This window comes from Pseudophryne corroboree, chromosome 1 (assembly GCF_028390025.1).
Source record: "Pseudophryne corroboree isolate aPseCor3 chromosome 1, aPseCor3.hap2, whole genome shotgun sequence".
Classification (NCBI taxonomy): Eukaryota; Metazoa; Chordata; class Amphibia; order Anura; family Myobatrachidae; genus Pseudophryne; species Pseudophryne corroboree.
The window spans coordinates 695,152,543-695,169,632 of NC_086444.1; the positions used below are offsets into that span (position 1 = coordinate 695,152,543).

Consider the following 17,090-nt stretch of genomic DNA (forward strand, 5'->3'; position numbering starts at 1 on the left):
CCACAACTGGCTTGGTACGCGGATCTTCTAGGCCTCTTCTTCAACACTCCGCTGTGTCTTTGCGGCCAAATCTTCTGTCTCACAGCCCGTACTTGTAATCCCGGTCTGGGCTGTCTCGCTTTGACAGGCTGGCTCTTAAGACATCCATACTGAGAGCGAAAAAGACTTTCAAGAAAGGTCAATCGTGCCATGCTTAATGCCCGGAAGCCTTCTTTGGCCATGATTTATTGTGGGTTTTGGAGGACTTAACTTTGGTGTTCAGCTGGAGGCTTCAACCCCAGATCATTCTGGCTCTCATGAGTCCTGTCTTTCCTGAAATCTGGTCTGGTTTTGGGCCTCCAGCTTTCTTCCTTGAAGGTTCAGGTTTCAGCCCTTCCTGTTCTCTTCCAGAGGCAGATTGCGCTGTTGCCTGATGTGCGGACTTTCCTTCAGTATATTCTTCACATGCAACGTCCGTTTGTACCTCTGCTGTCTCCATGGAACTTATCTTTGTTTCTTAGGGCTCTTCAGTCATCTCCCTTTGAGCCCTTGGGCACCCGTGGACATTTGTTTGCTCACGTGGAAGATTGTCTTTCTTTTTACATCTGCCCAGAGAGTGTCTGACTTGAGTACGTTGTCTTGTCACTCCCAGTTTCTGATCTTTCACTCGGACCGGGCTGTTCTACGAACAAGATTGGGTTACCTTCTTTAGGTTGTGTCTAGTTTTCAGATCAGCCAGGAGATCATGGTCACAACTTTCTGAGTACTCTTTGCCAGGGGAAGCCTCATTTGATGTTTTGAGGGTCCTTTGGATTTATGTGGACAGGACTAGGGATTTCCGTGGGACTGATTCTCTCTCTGTCCTGTATGACTTTCACAAATGAGGCTGGCTAGCTTCTAAACAGACTTTGGCCTGGTGGCTTTGTTTGACTATCCACCAGGCTTACTCTGCAACGGTCCTTCCTGCCCCTGTCGTGGTGACTGCTCATTCTACTCGGTCAGTAGGAACTTCTTGGGAAACTAGATGTGGCTCAAGTTTGTAGTGCTGCCACGTGGTCCTCTGCCCATACATACGTTATTTGACACCTTTGCTTCTTCAGAAGCAGCATTTGGTTCTCAGTGCAGCTCAGGAGCATCTTCTCCCTTAGAGGATCAGCTTTGGGATGTACCAGAGTTATCCAAAGTGTTCCCTATGGGACGAAGTAGTAAAGGAGATGTATGTTCTTGCCTGTTAAATACTTTTCTTCTAATCCATGGGGGACACAGGGCGCCCACCCTGATGCTCGTGGCTTGCAGGTTTTTTTTGCACTAGTAAGTGTTCCCCTGTTTTCATCCATTGTGAGTTTTGGACCTGAGTGCGTGCTAGTTTTCTTTCTCTTTTTTTGCTTCTTACCTTGGGCTTGTTAACTCAACTGACTGCCTAGCTGGGCCCGGGAATTTCAGAAGCGAGAGAACCTGGGCTTCTGGGAAAGAGATCTTAACTATTCGGTATCCAGACTTACCGATGTGTCCTCTATGGAATGAAAGAAAATATTTTAACAGGTATGAACTTAAATCTAATTTTTCCATGTCGTCTCACAGAAGTCAGAGTAAAATAATTGGCACCATCGGGAATCTCTTAAATTGTATTAGTAGTGAATAAACCTGTGCTTTATCAAGTAGATGTAAAAGTATGCACTGTTGGGATGACCTGCAAAACCTAGGACCTTTTGGTCTTTGTCAAATTTCAGCTCTACAAGAAGGTAAGAGTCAAGCTTACAGGATAATTTCTCTGCTCCTTTTGGAGAGCTACAGAGAGGTAATCAATCTTGAGTCCCTTCTTTCCATATTATTAGTCACTCCAGCCTTGACTCTTTTTGTGCTATTCTGAGTCCGGAAACCCTAATCGTTTTGTTGAGGATAGACATGTTCATATCCTTGTAGATAGTTAACATCATGGATTAGGATAAGTTTATGATACCTATGGATAACCAAGACTCATGCTTACATGTTCAAATATGGGAGAGAGACCACTGCTGCCTCAGGTTTGCCTTTCAGTCCTCTCTGTTTCAAATTCTGCGTATCTGGATCTACACTTTGGATTATGACAGTTCTGGCTGAACTTCTCAGATCCAATGATTCTTATGGGTGCGATCACAAACTATTAAGTCCAAGAGATTGTCTTGGTGTGGCTGTTTTTCACACTTCACAGCAGAACATGCCAGAAGACCAGATAGCTTTAATATATAGTAAAATCTCTGTTGGCTGTGAGATGCACATCTATTAACATTAAAGTCTTGAAGAAGACCGTCTCTACTTTCGGGTGTAGTACGGCTGACCGGCGGTCAGCTTACCGACGCCGGGATCCCGGCAGCATACTGACGCCGGGATCCCGGCGGGGAGGGGCGAGTGCAGCAAGCCCCTTGCGGGCTCGCTGCGCTCGCCACGCTGCGGGCTCGGTGGTCGCCACGGGTTCTACTCCCACTCTATGGGTGTCGTGGACACCCACGAGTGGAAATAGTCCCTGTTGGTCGGCATGCCGACCATCGGGACAGTGACCAGTCGGGCTGGTGGAGGTGGTCATGTAACTGTCGGTCAGCTGACCGGCGGTCACATGAATACCACACCTACTTTCAGGCCATGCAAAATATGCATTGTTCAAATCAAGGATGTTACAAATTGAGCCTATATCAAAATGGAACATGTTAATCCATCACGTTATCAACCAATTCATCTGTGTCCAAATATACATCCATTACTCACATGGTGGCTGAGATCTACAACCTCAACATGGGACCCTTCCTTTCCCTTATGGAATAGCACATTTGTATTGACTGATGTTAGCCTTCAGGGTATGGGAAGGTTGCTCTTCTTTGTTAGTTTCAGGGTCTTTGATCTCCGTGAAAGTAGAACTGAAAAAATAAGTGCGTTGTTAAATGCTTTAGCCTGAGAACATCTGTTGCAGGGAATCTTATAAGGATTCAATCAGACAGTGTGCGCTGTTATGCAGTGAAGAAAACAGATCATGTACTAATCATAAATAGGCGATATTGACTGTTCTTTTCAGTTGGCCCATTTGCTCCTATTTTTGCAGGAGAGTTTGGCTAATGGTTTGAGACTTCTTAAAAAAAAGTTTGGATTTCTGCTATCTCTGTATCAGAAAATGGTGGTAATTCTAGAGTATTTTACAGGTTGTAGATAGTGATGATTATAAAGTGTCCATACAATTTTCCAGTACCCCCTTGGAATTTGAAAGTATTCTTTTGACTTTTCAAAAGCCTGTTTTTAAACAGTTTGATACAGTGTAACGTTTTGTGTCTGCCAGAAGTACCTACTTATAAATATTTTGTCTTTAGATAGTTTTTCATGACTAGATTTAGCTTTATGTATGTTGAAGGTATGAATGTTTATAGTAAAATAGAATGAAAGACAATCTCACAGTACGCTTTTTATATATATATATATATATATATATATATATATATATATATCTGAATGCTGCAAAGTTCAATCTTCATAGGACACACTGTAACTACAGTACTTCTCATTTACTCAGATTCCTTCAGCCCAAAGCCAGCCTGATAAAATTGCAACTGTGGAGGAGCCGGTGGAGCCCAAACAGCCTGAAGTGCAGGAGGAAGTAAATGAAGAAGAATCAGAGAAGGTGCTTGAAAATTTACATTGACCTTATTTAATTCCTTCAAAACTTTGTGCTGAAGTTTTTACTACTTTTATTACAGTGGTTGTAAGTAAATTAAACAGTTATACTACTATATCATTTATCATACCATGGGGGAAATGTAATTGCCTCTAATTTTTCCAAAGTGGCTTGTTTCCAACGAGATTGAAGTCACCCTATATAATAGAATGCAAGTAGCTCTGTTACTTTGTCACAGTCAGCTGTGATTGCCAGCACTTCTGTGCAAGTAGCTTTTGTTGCCAAACAACTGTTTTTATCTCCTCCTTTTTTTGTATTTGGACCACTCAGTAAGCTGTGCCCCCTTTTTCAGTACTCTCTGTCCCTGAGTATTGGAAGAGGCAGTCTGGCCTTATGTTGGTCAGTAGAAACTTCACTCCCCCTTCCCCCGCTGCCGGGTCACCCAGTCTGTAGGACCCGCAGCTGCTTACCTAGTGCTGTGTGCAATAGAAACAAAGGGGCTACGTGTAAGTTTGGATGAAACAGTATGTATATTTTGTAGTGATCATTGTGCTAAACACATTTTATTTTTATTTTATTTTTTTGTGACAGAAGTCTCATCGACATAAGAAAAAACATAAGAAGGAGAAAGAAGATTCTAAGGAGGATAGGAAATCCCGAAAGAAGAAACACCACCACCACCACCACCATCACAATCATCACAATGAATCACCTGTAGGGGAACATACAGAATCTGTTCATAATGGGACCTTAGATGAAGAAGAGCCTCTTCCGGTAAGATCTCACTGCTGATCAGAAATGTGTGGAGCAAATATAATTTAGTTTAAAATGTTTTTGGACATACAGAATTAATATGGTACTGACTTGCACTGAAAACAATTGAACACAAATGGAGTTGTAAGAAACAGAAATTGGAAAACCTTAGTGCAACTCTAATGATAAAGGAATTTATTTAAACCAGCAGCATTTTAGAACTTTTCAGAAACTTATTCCTGTTTATGAAATCTTTTTTTTTCTATTTGAAATTCGAACAATCAGTTGTCTTCATTTCTGCAGCAGGGGTACATTGTGTTCCACAGGGAAACATCGGGGTGTAGAGTGGATCTTGATCCAGAGGCACCAACAGGCTAAAGCTTTAGGCTGTCCCAGGATGCATTGGTGCTTCCTCTATAACCCCGCCTCCAGGCACTGTGAGCTCAGTTTCGAGTTGGTGCCTGCAGCAGGACACTTCACAGGGGGGCTGCACCGTGCAGCCCTGAAAAGCTTTCTAAGAAAACTTCAAGGGCCGCAGCGCTGTTATGTCAGTGTGACATTCAGTGCTGCGGCTCCATCACCTCCCTAGCGGTGTTGCATACTCTCTCGGCCTGTTCCTGGATACTTGCGGTGGAGATGATCCGGCTTTAGGCACACGGTCGCAGACGCTCTCCTGGTTCACGTGGCTGCTACGGGGAGAGGTAAGAGGGTCCCCCAGGCGGGACCCGCCATTAAATCGTGTTCCTTTTGCGGTATAGGGAGACGGACTGCGATGCTGGCGTAGACACTGTCACCGGGCAGGGACCGCACTAGACCACCGGGGTGTACTGAGTACATGTCGGGTGTTCTAACACCCCATTTAATAAGACTCTCAGTACCCGGTGGAAGTACAGCATAGGGGAGGTGGAGCTTGACCTGTAGGCCCTCCACCGGCCAGAGCGCCATCTACTGCAGATTTTCCCACCCTGGAGCTGCCTCACACTCTCCCTCACTCCCTGACTGAGATGCTGGGCGCCATCTTCTAAGCATATCTGCGGCTTGTCTCCGGGACTGCAGGGCAAGGTCTCCCTTGTAAAGCCGCATGTATACAGCGCTGTGACTTTACAAACACTTGAGTATTCTACATGTCTTTATACAGACAGCGTTAGTTAAGAAAAGGTGTACCTATTACAGGATATGTTGTACAAGTATTCTGATATATACCTCTGGTCTAGGACCGCGCTGTTAGAGATATAGATATAGATGTATATTTCTCTTACGTCCTACAGGATGCTGGGGACTCCGTAAGGACCATGGGGTATAGACGGGCTCCGCAGGAGATAGGGCACCTAAAAAGAACTTTGACTATGGGTGTGCACTGGCTCCTCCCTCTATGCCCCTCCTCCAGACCTCAGTTAGATCTTGTGCCCAGAGGAGAAAGGGTACAATGCAGAGTGCTCTCCAGAGTTTTCTGTTTTAAAGAATTTTGTTAGGTTTTTTATTTTCAGGGAGTCCTGTTGGCAACAGGCTCCCTGCATCGTGGGACTGAGGAGAGAGAAACAGAGCTGGCTTGTCAAGTTGGGCACTGTTTCTAAGGCTACTGGACACCATTAGCTTCAGAGGGAGTCGGAACACAGGTCTCACCTGGGGTTCGTCCCGGAGCCGCGCCGCCGTCTTCCTCACAGATGCCTAAGATAGAAGCCAGGTGAGTTTGAGAAGGCAAGAAGACATCAGGCGGCAGAAGACATCAGATCTTCATGAGGTAAGCGCGCAGCGGTAAGCTGCGCGCCATTGCTCCCAGTACACACACACATGCAGGCACTGAGGGCGCAGGGGGGGGGGGCGCCCTGGGCAGCAATATTCCTCATTTTTGTGGCAGTATAAGCAGGATTAGGCTGTGGCACAGTAAATCCACAAATCCCCTGCCATTTTTTATATAAGTTTACTGGGACCGAAGCCTGCCGTCGGGTGGGCGGGGCTTGATCCTCAGCACTAACCAGCGCCATTTTCTCCACAGAAACTGCATGAGGAAAAGCTGGCTCCCTGATCTCTCCCCTGCTGAACTTCACAGGCTGGAAAAAAGAGGAGGGGGGCACTTTGGAGACGCAGTGCGTGGGAATTAAGGTTATATATATATATAAAAAGCGCTATCTGGTATATATATTCCAGTGTTTTTAAGCGCTGGTGTGTGCTGGCATACTCTCTCTTTGTCTCTCCTAAGGGCCTGGTTGGGGTTTTGTCCCCTTATAGGTTAATCCCTGTGTGTGTGTGGGGTGTCGGTACGTGTGTGTCGACATGTCTGAGGCGGAGGGCTTCTCCAAGGAGGCGGTGGAGCAAATGAGTGGTGTGTCCCCGTCGGTTGTGCCGACTCCGGATTGGATGGACATGTGGCATATGTTGAATGCAAGTGTGGTATCTTTACATAAAAGGCTTGATAAGGCTGAATTAGGGGGGACATCAGGGGGTCAATCCTCGGATTGGACCGACTCACAGTGCCCGCCGGGGTCTCAAAAGCGTCCCTTAACACAAGACACTGCTACCGACACGGATTCTGACTCCAGTGTCGACTACGATGAAGTAAAATTGCACCCTAGGGTGAATAAAACCATTCAGTGTATGATTGTGGCAATAAGGGATGTGTTACAAATTGAGGATGAACCCTTGGTCCCCGACACAAGGGTACACATGTTTAAGGAAAAGAAACAGATTATTAATTTTCCCACATCTCATGAATTAAATGATTTCTTTGGAAAAGCTTGGGAGACTCCGGAAAAGAGACCGCAGATCCCCAAAAGAATTTATATGGCATACCCCTTCCCTAAGCAGGACAGGGAGATTTGGGAATCATCCCCCACTGTGGACAAGGCCCTGACGCGCTTGTCCAAGAAAGTGGTGCTACCGTCTCCTGACACAGCGGCCCTTAAGGACCCTGCAGATCGCAGGCAAGAAACTACCTTAAAGTGTATTTATTCTCATACGGGGGCTGTGCTAAGACCGACAATTGCGTCGGCATGGGTGTGTAGCGCAATTGCAGCTTGGACAGATGAGCTGACAGATCAATTTGATAATATGGATAAGGATACTATATTCTTAACTCTAGCCCATATAAAAGACGCAGTCTTATTTATGAGGGATGCTCAAAGGGACATTGGATTGCTGGGTTCTAGGGCCAATGCCATGACTATCTCAGCGAGAAGATCCTTATGGACTCGCCAATGGACGGGTGATGCGGATTCCAAAAAAACATATAGAAGTACTACCCTATAAGGGTGATGTATTGTTTGGGGATGGGCTGACGGACCTGGTTTCCACAGCTACAGCAGGTAAATCAAATTTTTTACCATATATTCCCCAGCAGCAAAAGAAAGTAACACCCTATCAGATGCAGTCCTTTCGGTCGCACAAGTCCAAAAGAGGTCGGGGATCCTCATTCCTCGTCAGAGGTAAGGGCAGAGGCAAAAGAGCACATGCTTCGGCAGGTGCCCAGGAACAAAAGTCCTCCCCGTCTGCTCCAAAACCCACAGCATGACACTGGGGCTCCCCTGAGGGAGTCCGCACCGGTGGGGGCACGTCTTCGACTTTTCAGTCAGGCCTGGGTCAGATCAGACCTGAATCCCTGGGTGTTGGAAATAGTTTCCCAGGGGTACAAACTGGAATTCGAAGAGGTGCCCCCGCGCCGATTTTTCAAATCGGCCTTACCAGCTTCCACATTGGAAAGGGATGTAGTGTTAGCTGCAATTCAAACGCTGTGTATACAGCAAGTGATAATCAATGTTCCCCTGCACCAGCGGGGAAGAGGTTACTACTCAACCCTATTTGTGGTCCCGAAACCGGACGGTTCGGTCAGACCTATTTTGAATCTGAAATCCCTAAACCTGTACATAAAAAGATTCAAATTCAAAATGGAATCACTCAGAGCGATAATAGCCAACATGGAGGAGGGGGAGTTTATGGTGTCTCTGGACATAAAGGATGCGTACCTTCATGTCCCCATCTATGCCCCCCATCAGGAATACCTGAGATTCGCTGTACAGGATTGTCATTACCAATTTCAGACATTGCCGTTTGGACTTTCCACGGCCCCGAGGATTTTCACCAAGATAATGGCGGAAATGATGGTGGTCCTGCGCAAGCATGGAGTCACAATTATCCCATACTTGGATGATCTCCTGATAAAAGCGAGATCAAGGGAGAAATTGCTGAGCAGTGTGGCACTCTCTCTGAGAGTGCTCCAGGAACATGGTTGGATTATAAATCTACCGAAGTCTCAGTTGATTCCGACAACTCGACTACCGTTCCTAGGTATGATACTGGATACGGAACAAATGAAGGTCTTCCTCCCAATAGAGAAAGCCCAGGACATCCAGAACATGGTCAGAGACCTGCTAAGACTGAAAAGGGTGTCAGTTCACCAATGCACTCGAGTTCTGGGGAAAATGGTGGCGGCCTACGAGGCCATTCCCTTCGGAAGGTTCCATGCAAGGACTTTTCAATGGGACCTTCTGGACAAGTGGTCCGGGTACCATCTGCACTTATATCGGAAAATAACTCTGTCCCCAGGGGCCAGAGTGTCTCTCCTGTGGTGGTTGCAAAGTGCTCACCTGCTGGAGGGTCGCCGGTTCGGGAATCAAGACTGGATCCTGGTTACCACGGACGCGAGCCTCCGAGGATGGGGAGCGGTCACACAGGGAAAAAACTTTCAGGGACTTTGGTCAGACCAGGAGTCCTGTCTACACATCAATGTGTTGGAACTCAGGGCCATTTACAACTGCCTTCGACAAGCGGAGAGTCTTCTTCGAAACCTACCGGTTCTGATTCAATCAGACAATGTCACAGCAGTGGCTCATGTGAACCGCCAAGGTGGGACTAGAAGCAGAGTCGCGATGGCGGAGACCACCAGGATTCTTCGCTGGGCGGAAAATCATGTAAGCGCTCTGTCGGCTGTCTTCATTCCGGGAGTGTACAACTGGGAAGCAGACTTCCTCAGCAGACACGATCTCCATCCAGGAGAGTGGGGACTTCATCAAGAAGTCTTTGCAAACATGACACGTCTTTGGGGAACTCCTCAAATAGACATGATGGCGTCACGCCTCAACAAAAAGCTTCGGCGGTATTGTGCCAGGTCTCGTGACCCTCAGGCAGTGGCAGTAGACGCTCTGATAACACCGTGGGTGTTCAAATCGGTCTACGTGTTTCCTCCTCTTCCTCTCATCACAAAAGTCTTGAGGATCATAAGGCAAAGAAGAGTACAGACGATACTCGTTGTCCCAGACTGGCCTCGAAGGGCCTGGTACTCAGATCTACAAGAGATGCTCACAGGAGATCCCTGGCCTCTTCCTCAGAGGGAAGACCTGTTGCAACAGGGGCCCTGTGTATTTCAGGACTTATCGCGGTTACGTTTGACGGCATGGCGGTTGAACGCCGAATCCTAGCGAAGAAGGGTATTCCGGAAGAGGTCATCCCTACTTTAATAAAGGCTAGGAAGGAGGTGACGGTTAAGCATTATCACCGTATCTGTATGTGTCTTGGTGTGAGATCAAGAATGCACCTACGGAAGATTTTCATCTGGGTCGTTTTCTCCACTTCCTACAGACAGGAGTGGATATGGGCCTGAAATTAGGCTCTGTTAAGGTTCAGATTTCGGCCCTCTCGATTTTCTTTCAGAAGGAATTGGCTTCTCTTCCAGAAGTCCAGACGTTTGTAAAGGGAGTGCTACACATCCAGTCTCCTTTTGTGCCTCCAGTGGCACCGTGGGACCTCAACGTGGTGTTGCAGTTTCTAAAATCACACTGGTTTGAACCGCTTAACAGGGTTGAGTTGAAATTTCTTACTTGGAAGGTGGTCATGTTGTTGGCCTTGGCATCGGCAAGGCGAGTATCAGAATTGGCGGCTATGTCACACAAAAGCCCTTACTTGATTTTTCATGTGGATCGAGCTGAATTGAGGACACGTCCGCAATTTTTGCCTAAGGTGGTTTCTTCATTCCATGTGAATCAACCTATTGTGGTGCCTGTGGCTACAAGTGACCTGGAGGATTCCAGATCCCTGGACGTAGTCAGGGCCTTAAAGATTTATGTAGCCAGGACGGCTAGAATTAGGAAAACAGAGGCTCTGTTTGTCCTGTATGCGGCCAATAAGATTGGCGCACCTGCTTCGAAGCAGACTATTGCTCGCTGGATCTCTAATACGATTCAGCAGGCTCACTCTACGGCTGGATTGCCGGTACCAAATTCGGTTAAGGCCCATTCCACTAGGAAGGTGGGCTCTTCTTGGGCGGCTGCCCGAGGCGTCTCGCCATTACAACTTTGCCAAGCGGCGACTTGGTCGGGGTCAAACAATTTTGCTAAATTCTACAAGTTTGATACCCTGGCTGATGAGGACCTAGCGTTTGCTCAGTCGGTGCTGCAGAGTCATACGCACTCTCCCGCCCGATTGGATGCTTTGGTATAAACCCCATGGTCCTTACGGAGTCCCCAGCATCCTCTAGGACGTAAGAGAAAATAAGATTTTAAACCTACCGGTGAATCTATTTCTCCTAGTCCGTAGAGGATGCTGGGCGCCCGTCCCAGTGCGGAAACTCTGCAAGACTTGTATATAGTTGTTGCTTACATAAGGGTTATGTTACAGTTGAAATCGGTCTTGGACCGTTACTGTTATTTGTTCATATGGTTAACTGGTTATGTATAATCCAGGTTACATGGTATGATTGGTGTGGGCTGGTATGAATCTTGCGCTTGGATTGCTAAATCCTGCCTTGTATTGTCCATCTCCTCTGGGCTCAGTTCTCTAACTGAGGTCTGGAGGAGGGGCATAGAGGGAGGAGCCAGTGCACACCCATAGTCAAAGTTCTTTTTAGGTGCCCTATCTCCTGCGGAGCCCGTCTATACCCCATGGTCCTTACGGAGTCCCCAGCATCCTCTACGGACTAGGAGAAAGATTTACCGGTAGGTTTAAAATCTTATATATATATATATATATATATATATATATATATATATATATATATATATTTATAATATCTCTAACTATCTATCTACATATACTAGTCCAGCTGTGACTGTGTGTCCCTTTATCGGATGTGTGGTTTCACTTTCAGTGTTTCATAGCTATATCTATGACTATATTCTGTACCCTAAGGGACTAGGTGCGTCTGGGTTTTATATATATATATATATATATATATATATATATAGAGCGTCACTGTATTTACCCATTACATGTATTCTACTGTGTACTCGGTGACATAATACCGGATTTATTCGCAGGTGTTATACTATCTCTGGCTTTATCGTACTAAACCACTCTGTTGTTGCATTTGTGTACAATGTCTAACAAAAAGGGCAGTAAGTCTGTGGACACTCCTGTATTATGCAGAGCATGAGCCAAAGAGTTACCAGACGGGGACGTTTTGTATAATGGTCTGTGTACTGTGTGTCATACATCTACCAGTCAGTCCGCAGCTCCTGTAACCAATCAGGAGCCACCCTGGGCTGCGTTCACAAACATACTGGCAGTGATCGCAAAACGCGCTATAGTGCGTATTTTACCCAAGAATTGCTTGTCGGGACTCAAAAATAAAAAAAACCCAGGGTCCCTCAGGACACGCTCTGACCAGCAGCGCCATCCTGCGCTGTCAGTCAGTCTCCGTCTCCCTGGCAGCAGAGGGAGGAACTTGGTAAGGGAGGAGACCATGGAGAGTGTGTTCTCACGCCCCGCCTCCCCTCACCGTCTGCTCCGTGAGCACCGCACATGACAGGAATCATCCTGCTGTGTGTGCCGTAGCTGGGGCTGTGACCTCCGCGGGCAGGCTGAAGAAATTCACGGTGCCCCTGTGAGTTACAGGAAACAGACTGCTGAGGAAGCAGGAAGATGCCAGCGGTAAGTGGCGGTACAAGAGGCGGCTGCGAGTGCTACAGCATGAGGGTGACATGGGCTGGAGAGGAGTAGGGGGAAGCTACTGTAGGACCAGACCCATCCCGTTCATTCCCTCTACCCTGCCGCTCTGTATTGTAATCTGCTCCTCTCATTCCGAGGACTAGACTCACTCACTTTTTACCCTCCACCCTGTCACCCGCTCCCCTCTTCCAGGATACCCTGTTGGAGCTCCACAGGGCACAGGAGCGAGGTAGTATTGGAGGTTTGTAAGAACTGCCCCCCTCCCCCTTTCCCCAGTGTGTACAATTACTGGGGCCCCCCTTCCACTGTGTGTATAACTGCCCACCTTCCCCTGTGCTCTACCTGGTGCAATGTGTATAATGTGTTTTGCCTGGTGCAATGTGTATAATGTGTTTTCTCTGACGTCCTAGTGGATGCTGGGACTCCATCAGGACCATGGGGAATAGCGGCTCCGCAGGAGACAGGGCACAAAATTTAAAAGTTTGACCACTAGGTGGTGTGTACTGGCTCCTCCCCCTATGACCCTCCTCCAAGCCTCAGTTAGGTTTTTGTGCCCGTCCGAGCAGGGTGCAATCTAGGTGGCTCTCCTAAAGAGCTGCTTAGAAAAAGTTTGTTAGGTTTTTTATTTTCAGTGAGTCCTGCTGGCAACAGGCTCACTGCAACGAGGGACTTAGGGGAGAAGAAGTGAACTCACCTGCGTGCAGGATGGATTTGCTTCTTAGGCTACTGGACACTAGCTCCAGAGGGACGATCACAGGTACAGCCTGGATGGGTCACGGAGCCGCGCCGCCGACCCCCTTGCAGATGCCGAATAGAGAAGAGGTCCAGAAACCGGCGGCAGAAGACGTCTCAGTCTTCATGAGGTAGCGCACAGGACTGCAGCTGTGCGCCATTGCTCTCCGCACACTTCACACCAGCGGTCACTGAGGGTGCAGGGCGCTGGGGGGGGCGCCCTGGGCAGCAATGTAATATACCTATTCTGGCTAAAATATATCACATATAGCCCCTGGGGCTATATGGATGTATTTAACCCCTGCCAGGTTCCAAAAAAAACGTGAGAAGAAGCCCGCCGAAAAGGGGGCGGGGCCTATTCTCCTCAGCACACAGCGCCATTTTCCTGCCCAGCTCCGCTGCGAGGAAGGCTCCCAGGACTCTCCCCTGCACTGCACTACAGAAACAGGGTAAAAACAGAGAGGGGGGGCACTTATTGGCGATATTTATAATATTTGAGCTGCTATAAAGGGAACACACTTATTAAGGTTGTCCCTATATATATTTATAGCGCTTGGGTGTGTGCTGGCAAACTCTCCCTCTGTCTCCCCAAAGGGCTAGTGGGGTCCTGTCTTCTATCAGAGCATTCCCTGTGTGTCTGCTGTGTGTCGGTACGTGTGTGTCGACATGTATGAGGACGATGTTGGCGTGGAGGCGGAGCAATTGCCTGTAATGGTGATGTCACCCCCTAGGGAGTCGACACCAGAATGGATGGCTTTGTTTATGGAATTACGGGATAGTGTCAGCACGCTACAAAAGTCGGTTGACGACATGACAGCCGGCAAACCAGTTAGTACCTGTCCAGGCGTCTCAGACACCGTCAGGGGCTGTAAAACGCCCTTTACCTCAGTCGGTCGACACAGACCCAGACACTGACACTGAATCCAGTGTCGACGGTGAAGAAACAAACGTATTTTCCAGTAGGGCCACACGTTATATGATCACGGCAATGAAGGAGGCTTTGCATATCTCTGATACTGCAAGTACCACAAAAAGGGGTATTATGTGGGGTGTGAAAAAACTACCGATAGTTTTTCCTGAATCAGAGGAACTGAATGAAGTGTGTGATGAAGCGTGGGTTACCCCAGATAGAAAACTGCTAATTTCAAAGAAGTTATTGGCATTATACCCTTTCCCGCCAGAGGTTAGGGCGCGCTGGGAAACACCTCCTAGGGTGGATAAGGCGCTCACACGCTTATCAAAGCAAGTGGCGTTACCGTCTCCTGATACGGCCGCCCTCAAGGATCCAGCTGATAGGAGGCTGGAGAATACATTAAAAAGTATATACACACATACGGGTGTTATACTGAGACCAGCAATCGCCTCAGCCTGGATGTGCAGTGCTGGCGTGGCTTGGTCGGAGTCACTGTCTGAAAATATTGATACCCTGGATAGGGACAGTATTTTACTGACTATAGAGCAGTTAAAGGATGCATTTCTTTATATGCGAGATGCACAGAGAGATATTTGCACTCTGGCATCAAGAGTAAGTGCGATGTCCATATCTGCCAGAAGAAGTTTATGGACGCGCCAGTGGTCAGGTGATGCGGATTCCAAACGACATATGGAAGTATTGCCGTATAAGGGGGAGGAATTATTTGGGGTCGGTCTATCGGATCTGGTGGCCATGGCAACGGCCGGAAAATCCACCTTTTTACCCCAGGTACCTCCCAGCAGAAAAAGCCACAGGCTTTTCAGCCGCAGTCCTTTCGTTCCTATAAGAACAAACGAGCAAAAGGACATTCCTATTTGCCCCGAGGCAAAGGAAAGGGTAAGAGACTGCAACAAGCAGCTCCTTCCCAGGAGCAGAAGCCCTCCCCGGCTTCTACAAAGGCGTCAGCATGACGCTGGGACCTTACAAGCAGACTCAGGGGCGGTGGGGGGCCGCCTCAAACATTTCAGCGCACAGTGGGCTCACTCGCAGGTGGACCCCTGGATCCTGCAGGTAGTATCTCAGGGTTACAGGTTGGAATTCGAGAAGTCCCCTCCTCGCCGTTTCCTAAAGTCTGCTTTGCCAACGTCTCCCTCCGACAGGGCGACGGTATTGGAGGCCATTCACAAGCTGTATTCTCAGCAGGTGATAGTCAAGGTACCCCTCCTACAACAGGGACAGGGGTATTACTCCACGCTATTTGTGGTACCGAAGCCGGACGGCTCGGTAAGACCGATTCTAAATCTAAAATCTCTGAACCTGTACATACAAAAATTCAAGTTCAAGATGGAGTCACTCAGAGCAGTGATAGCGAATCTGGAAGAAGGGGATTTTATGGTGTCCTTGGACATCAAGGATGCTTACCTTCATGTTCCAATTTGTCCTTCACACCAAGGGTACCTCAGGTTCTTGGTCCAAAACTGTCATTATCAGTTTCAGACGCTGCCGTATGGATTGTCCACGGCACCCCGGGTCTTTACCAAGGTAATGGCCGAAATGATGATCCTTCTTCGAAGAGAAGGCGTCTTAATTATCCCTTACTTGGACGATCTGATAAGGGCAAGATCCAGAGAACAGCTGGAGGTCGGAGTAGCACTAACCCAAGTAGTGCTCCAACAACACGGGTGGATTCTGAATTTTCCAAAATCCCAACTGATCCCGACGACACGTCTGTTGTTCCTAGGGATGATTCTGGACACTGTTCAGAAAAAGGTATTTCTTCCGGAGGAGAAAGCCAGGGAGTTATCCGATCTAGTCAGGAACCTCCTAAAACCAGGAAAAGTATCTGTGCATCAATGCACAAGAGTCCTGGGAAAAATGGTAGCTTCTTACGAAGCGATTCCATTCGGCAGATTCCATGCACGAGTCAAGCCTGGAGACGTCTCTTCACATAAATATACTGGAGCTAAGAGCAATCTACAATGCTCTAAGCCTGGCAAAACCTCTGCTTCAGGGTCAGCCGGTGCTGATTCAGTCGGACAACATCACGGCAGTCGCCCACGTAAACAGACAGGGCGGCACAAGAAGCAGGAGGGCAATGGCAGAAGCTGCAAGGATTCTCCGCTGGGCAGAAAATCATGTGTTAGCACTGTCAGCTGTGTTCATCCCGGGAGTGGACAACTGGGAAGCAGACTTCCTCAGCAGACACGATCTGCACCCGGGAGAGTGGGGACTTCATCCAGAAGTCTTCCACATGATTGTGGTCCATTGGGAAAGACCAATGGTGGACATGATGGCGTCCCGCCTCAACAAAAAACTGGACAGGTATTGCGCCAGGTCAAGAGACCCTCAGGCAATAGCTGTAGACGCTCTGGTAACACCATGGGTGTACCAGTCAGTGTATGTGTTTCCTCCTCTGCCTCTCATACCAAAAGTACTGAGAATTATACGGCAAAGGGGAGTAAGAACGATACTCGTGGCTCCGGATTGGCCAAGAAGAACTTGGTACCCGGAACTTCAGGAGATGCTCACGGAAGATCCGTGGCCTCTACCTCTAAGACGGGACCTGCTTCAGCAGGGACCGTGTCTATTCCAAGACTTACCGCGGCTGCGTTTGACGGCATGGCGGTTGAACGCCGAATCCTAAGGGAAAAAGGCATTCCGGAAGAGGTCATCACTACCCTGGTAAAAGCCAGGAAGGAGGTGACTGCACAACATTATCACCGCATTTGGAGAAAATATGTTGCGTGGTGTGAGGCCAGGAAGGCCCCGACGGAGGAATTTCAACTGGGTCGATTCCTACATTTCCTGCAAACAGGATTGTCTATGGGCCTCAAATTAGGGTCCATTAAGGTTCAAATTTCGGCCCTGTCGATTTTCTTCCAGAAAGAATTGGCTTTAGTTCCTGAAGTCCAGACTTTTGTAAAAGGAGTACTACATATACAGCCCCCGGTTGTGCCCCCAGTGGCACCGTGGGATCTTAATGTAGTTTTGGATTTTCTCAAATCCCATTGGTTTGAGCCACTCAAATCGGTGGATTTGAAATATCTTACATGGAAAGTAACCATGCTACTGGCCCTGGCTTCAGCCAGGAGAGTGTCAGAATTGGCGGCTTTATCGTATAAAAGCCCATATCTGATTTTCCATTCGGACAGGGCAGAACTGCGGACGCGTCCTCACTTTCTGCCTAAGGTGGTTTCAGCG

At 47.9% G+C, this 17,090-nt stretch overlaps 1 protein-coding gene across 3 annotated transcripts in view; it reads left to right on the top strand.

The window, feature by feature from the left end:
- AP3D1 (adaptor related protein complex 3 subunit delta 1) overlaps positions 1–17,090 on the top strand; it is a 560,201-nt gene that overhangs the window by 397,110 nt on the left and 146,001 nt on the right. For all 3 annotated transcript variants that reach the window (XM_063914795.1, XM_063914794.1, XM_063914796.1), the window contains exons 25-26: positions 3,515–3,622; positions 4,208–4,390. In XM_063914795.1, coding sequence (XP_063770865.1) covers positions 3,515–3,622; positions 4,208–4,390 — 291 coding nt within the window. The remainder of the gene's footprint in view (positions 1–3,514; positions 3,623–4,207; positions 4,391–17,090) is intronic.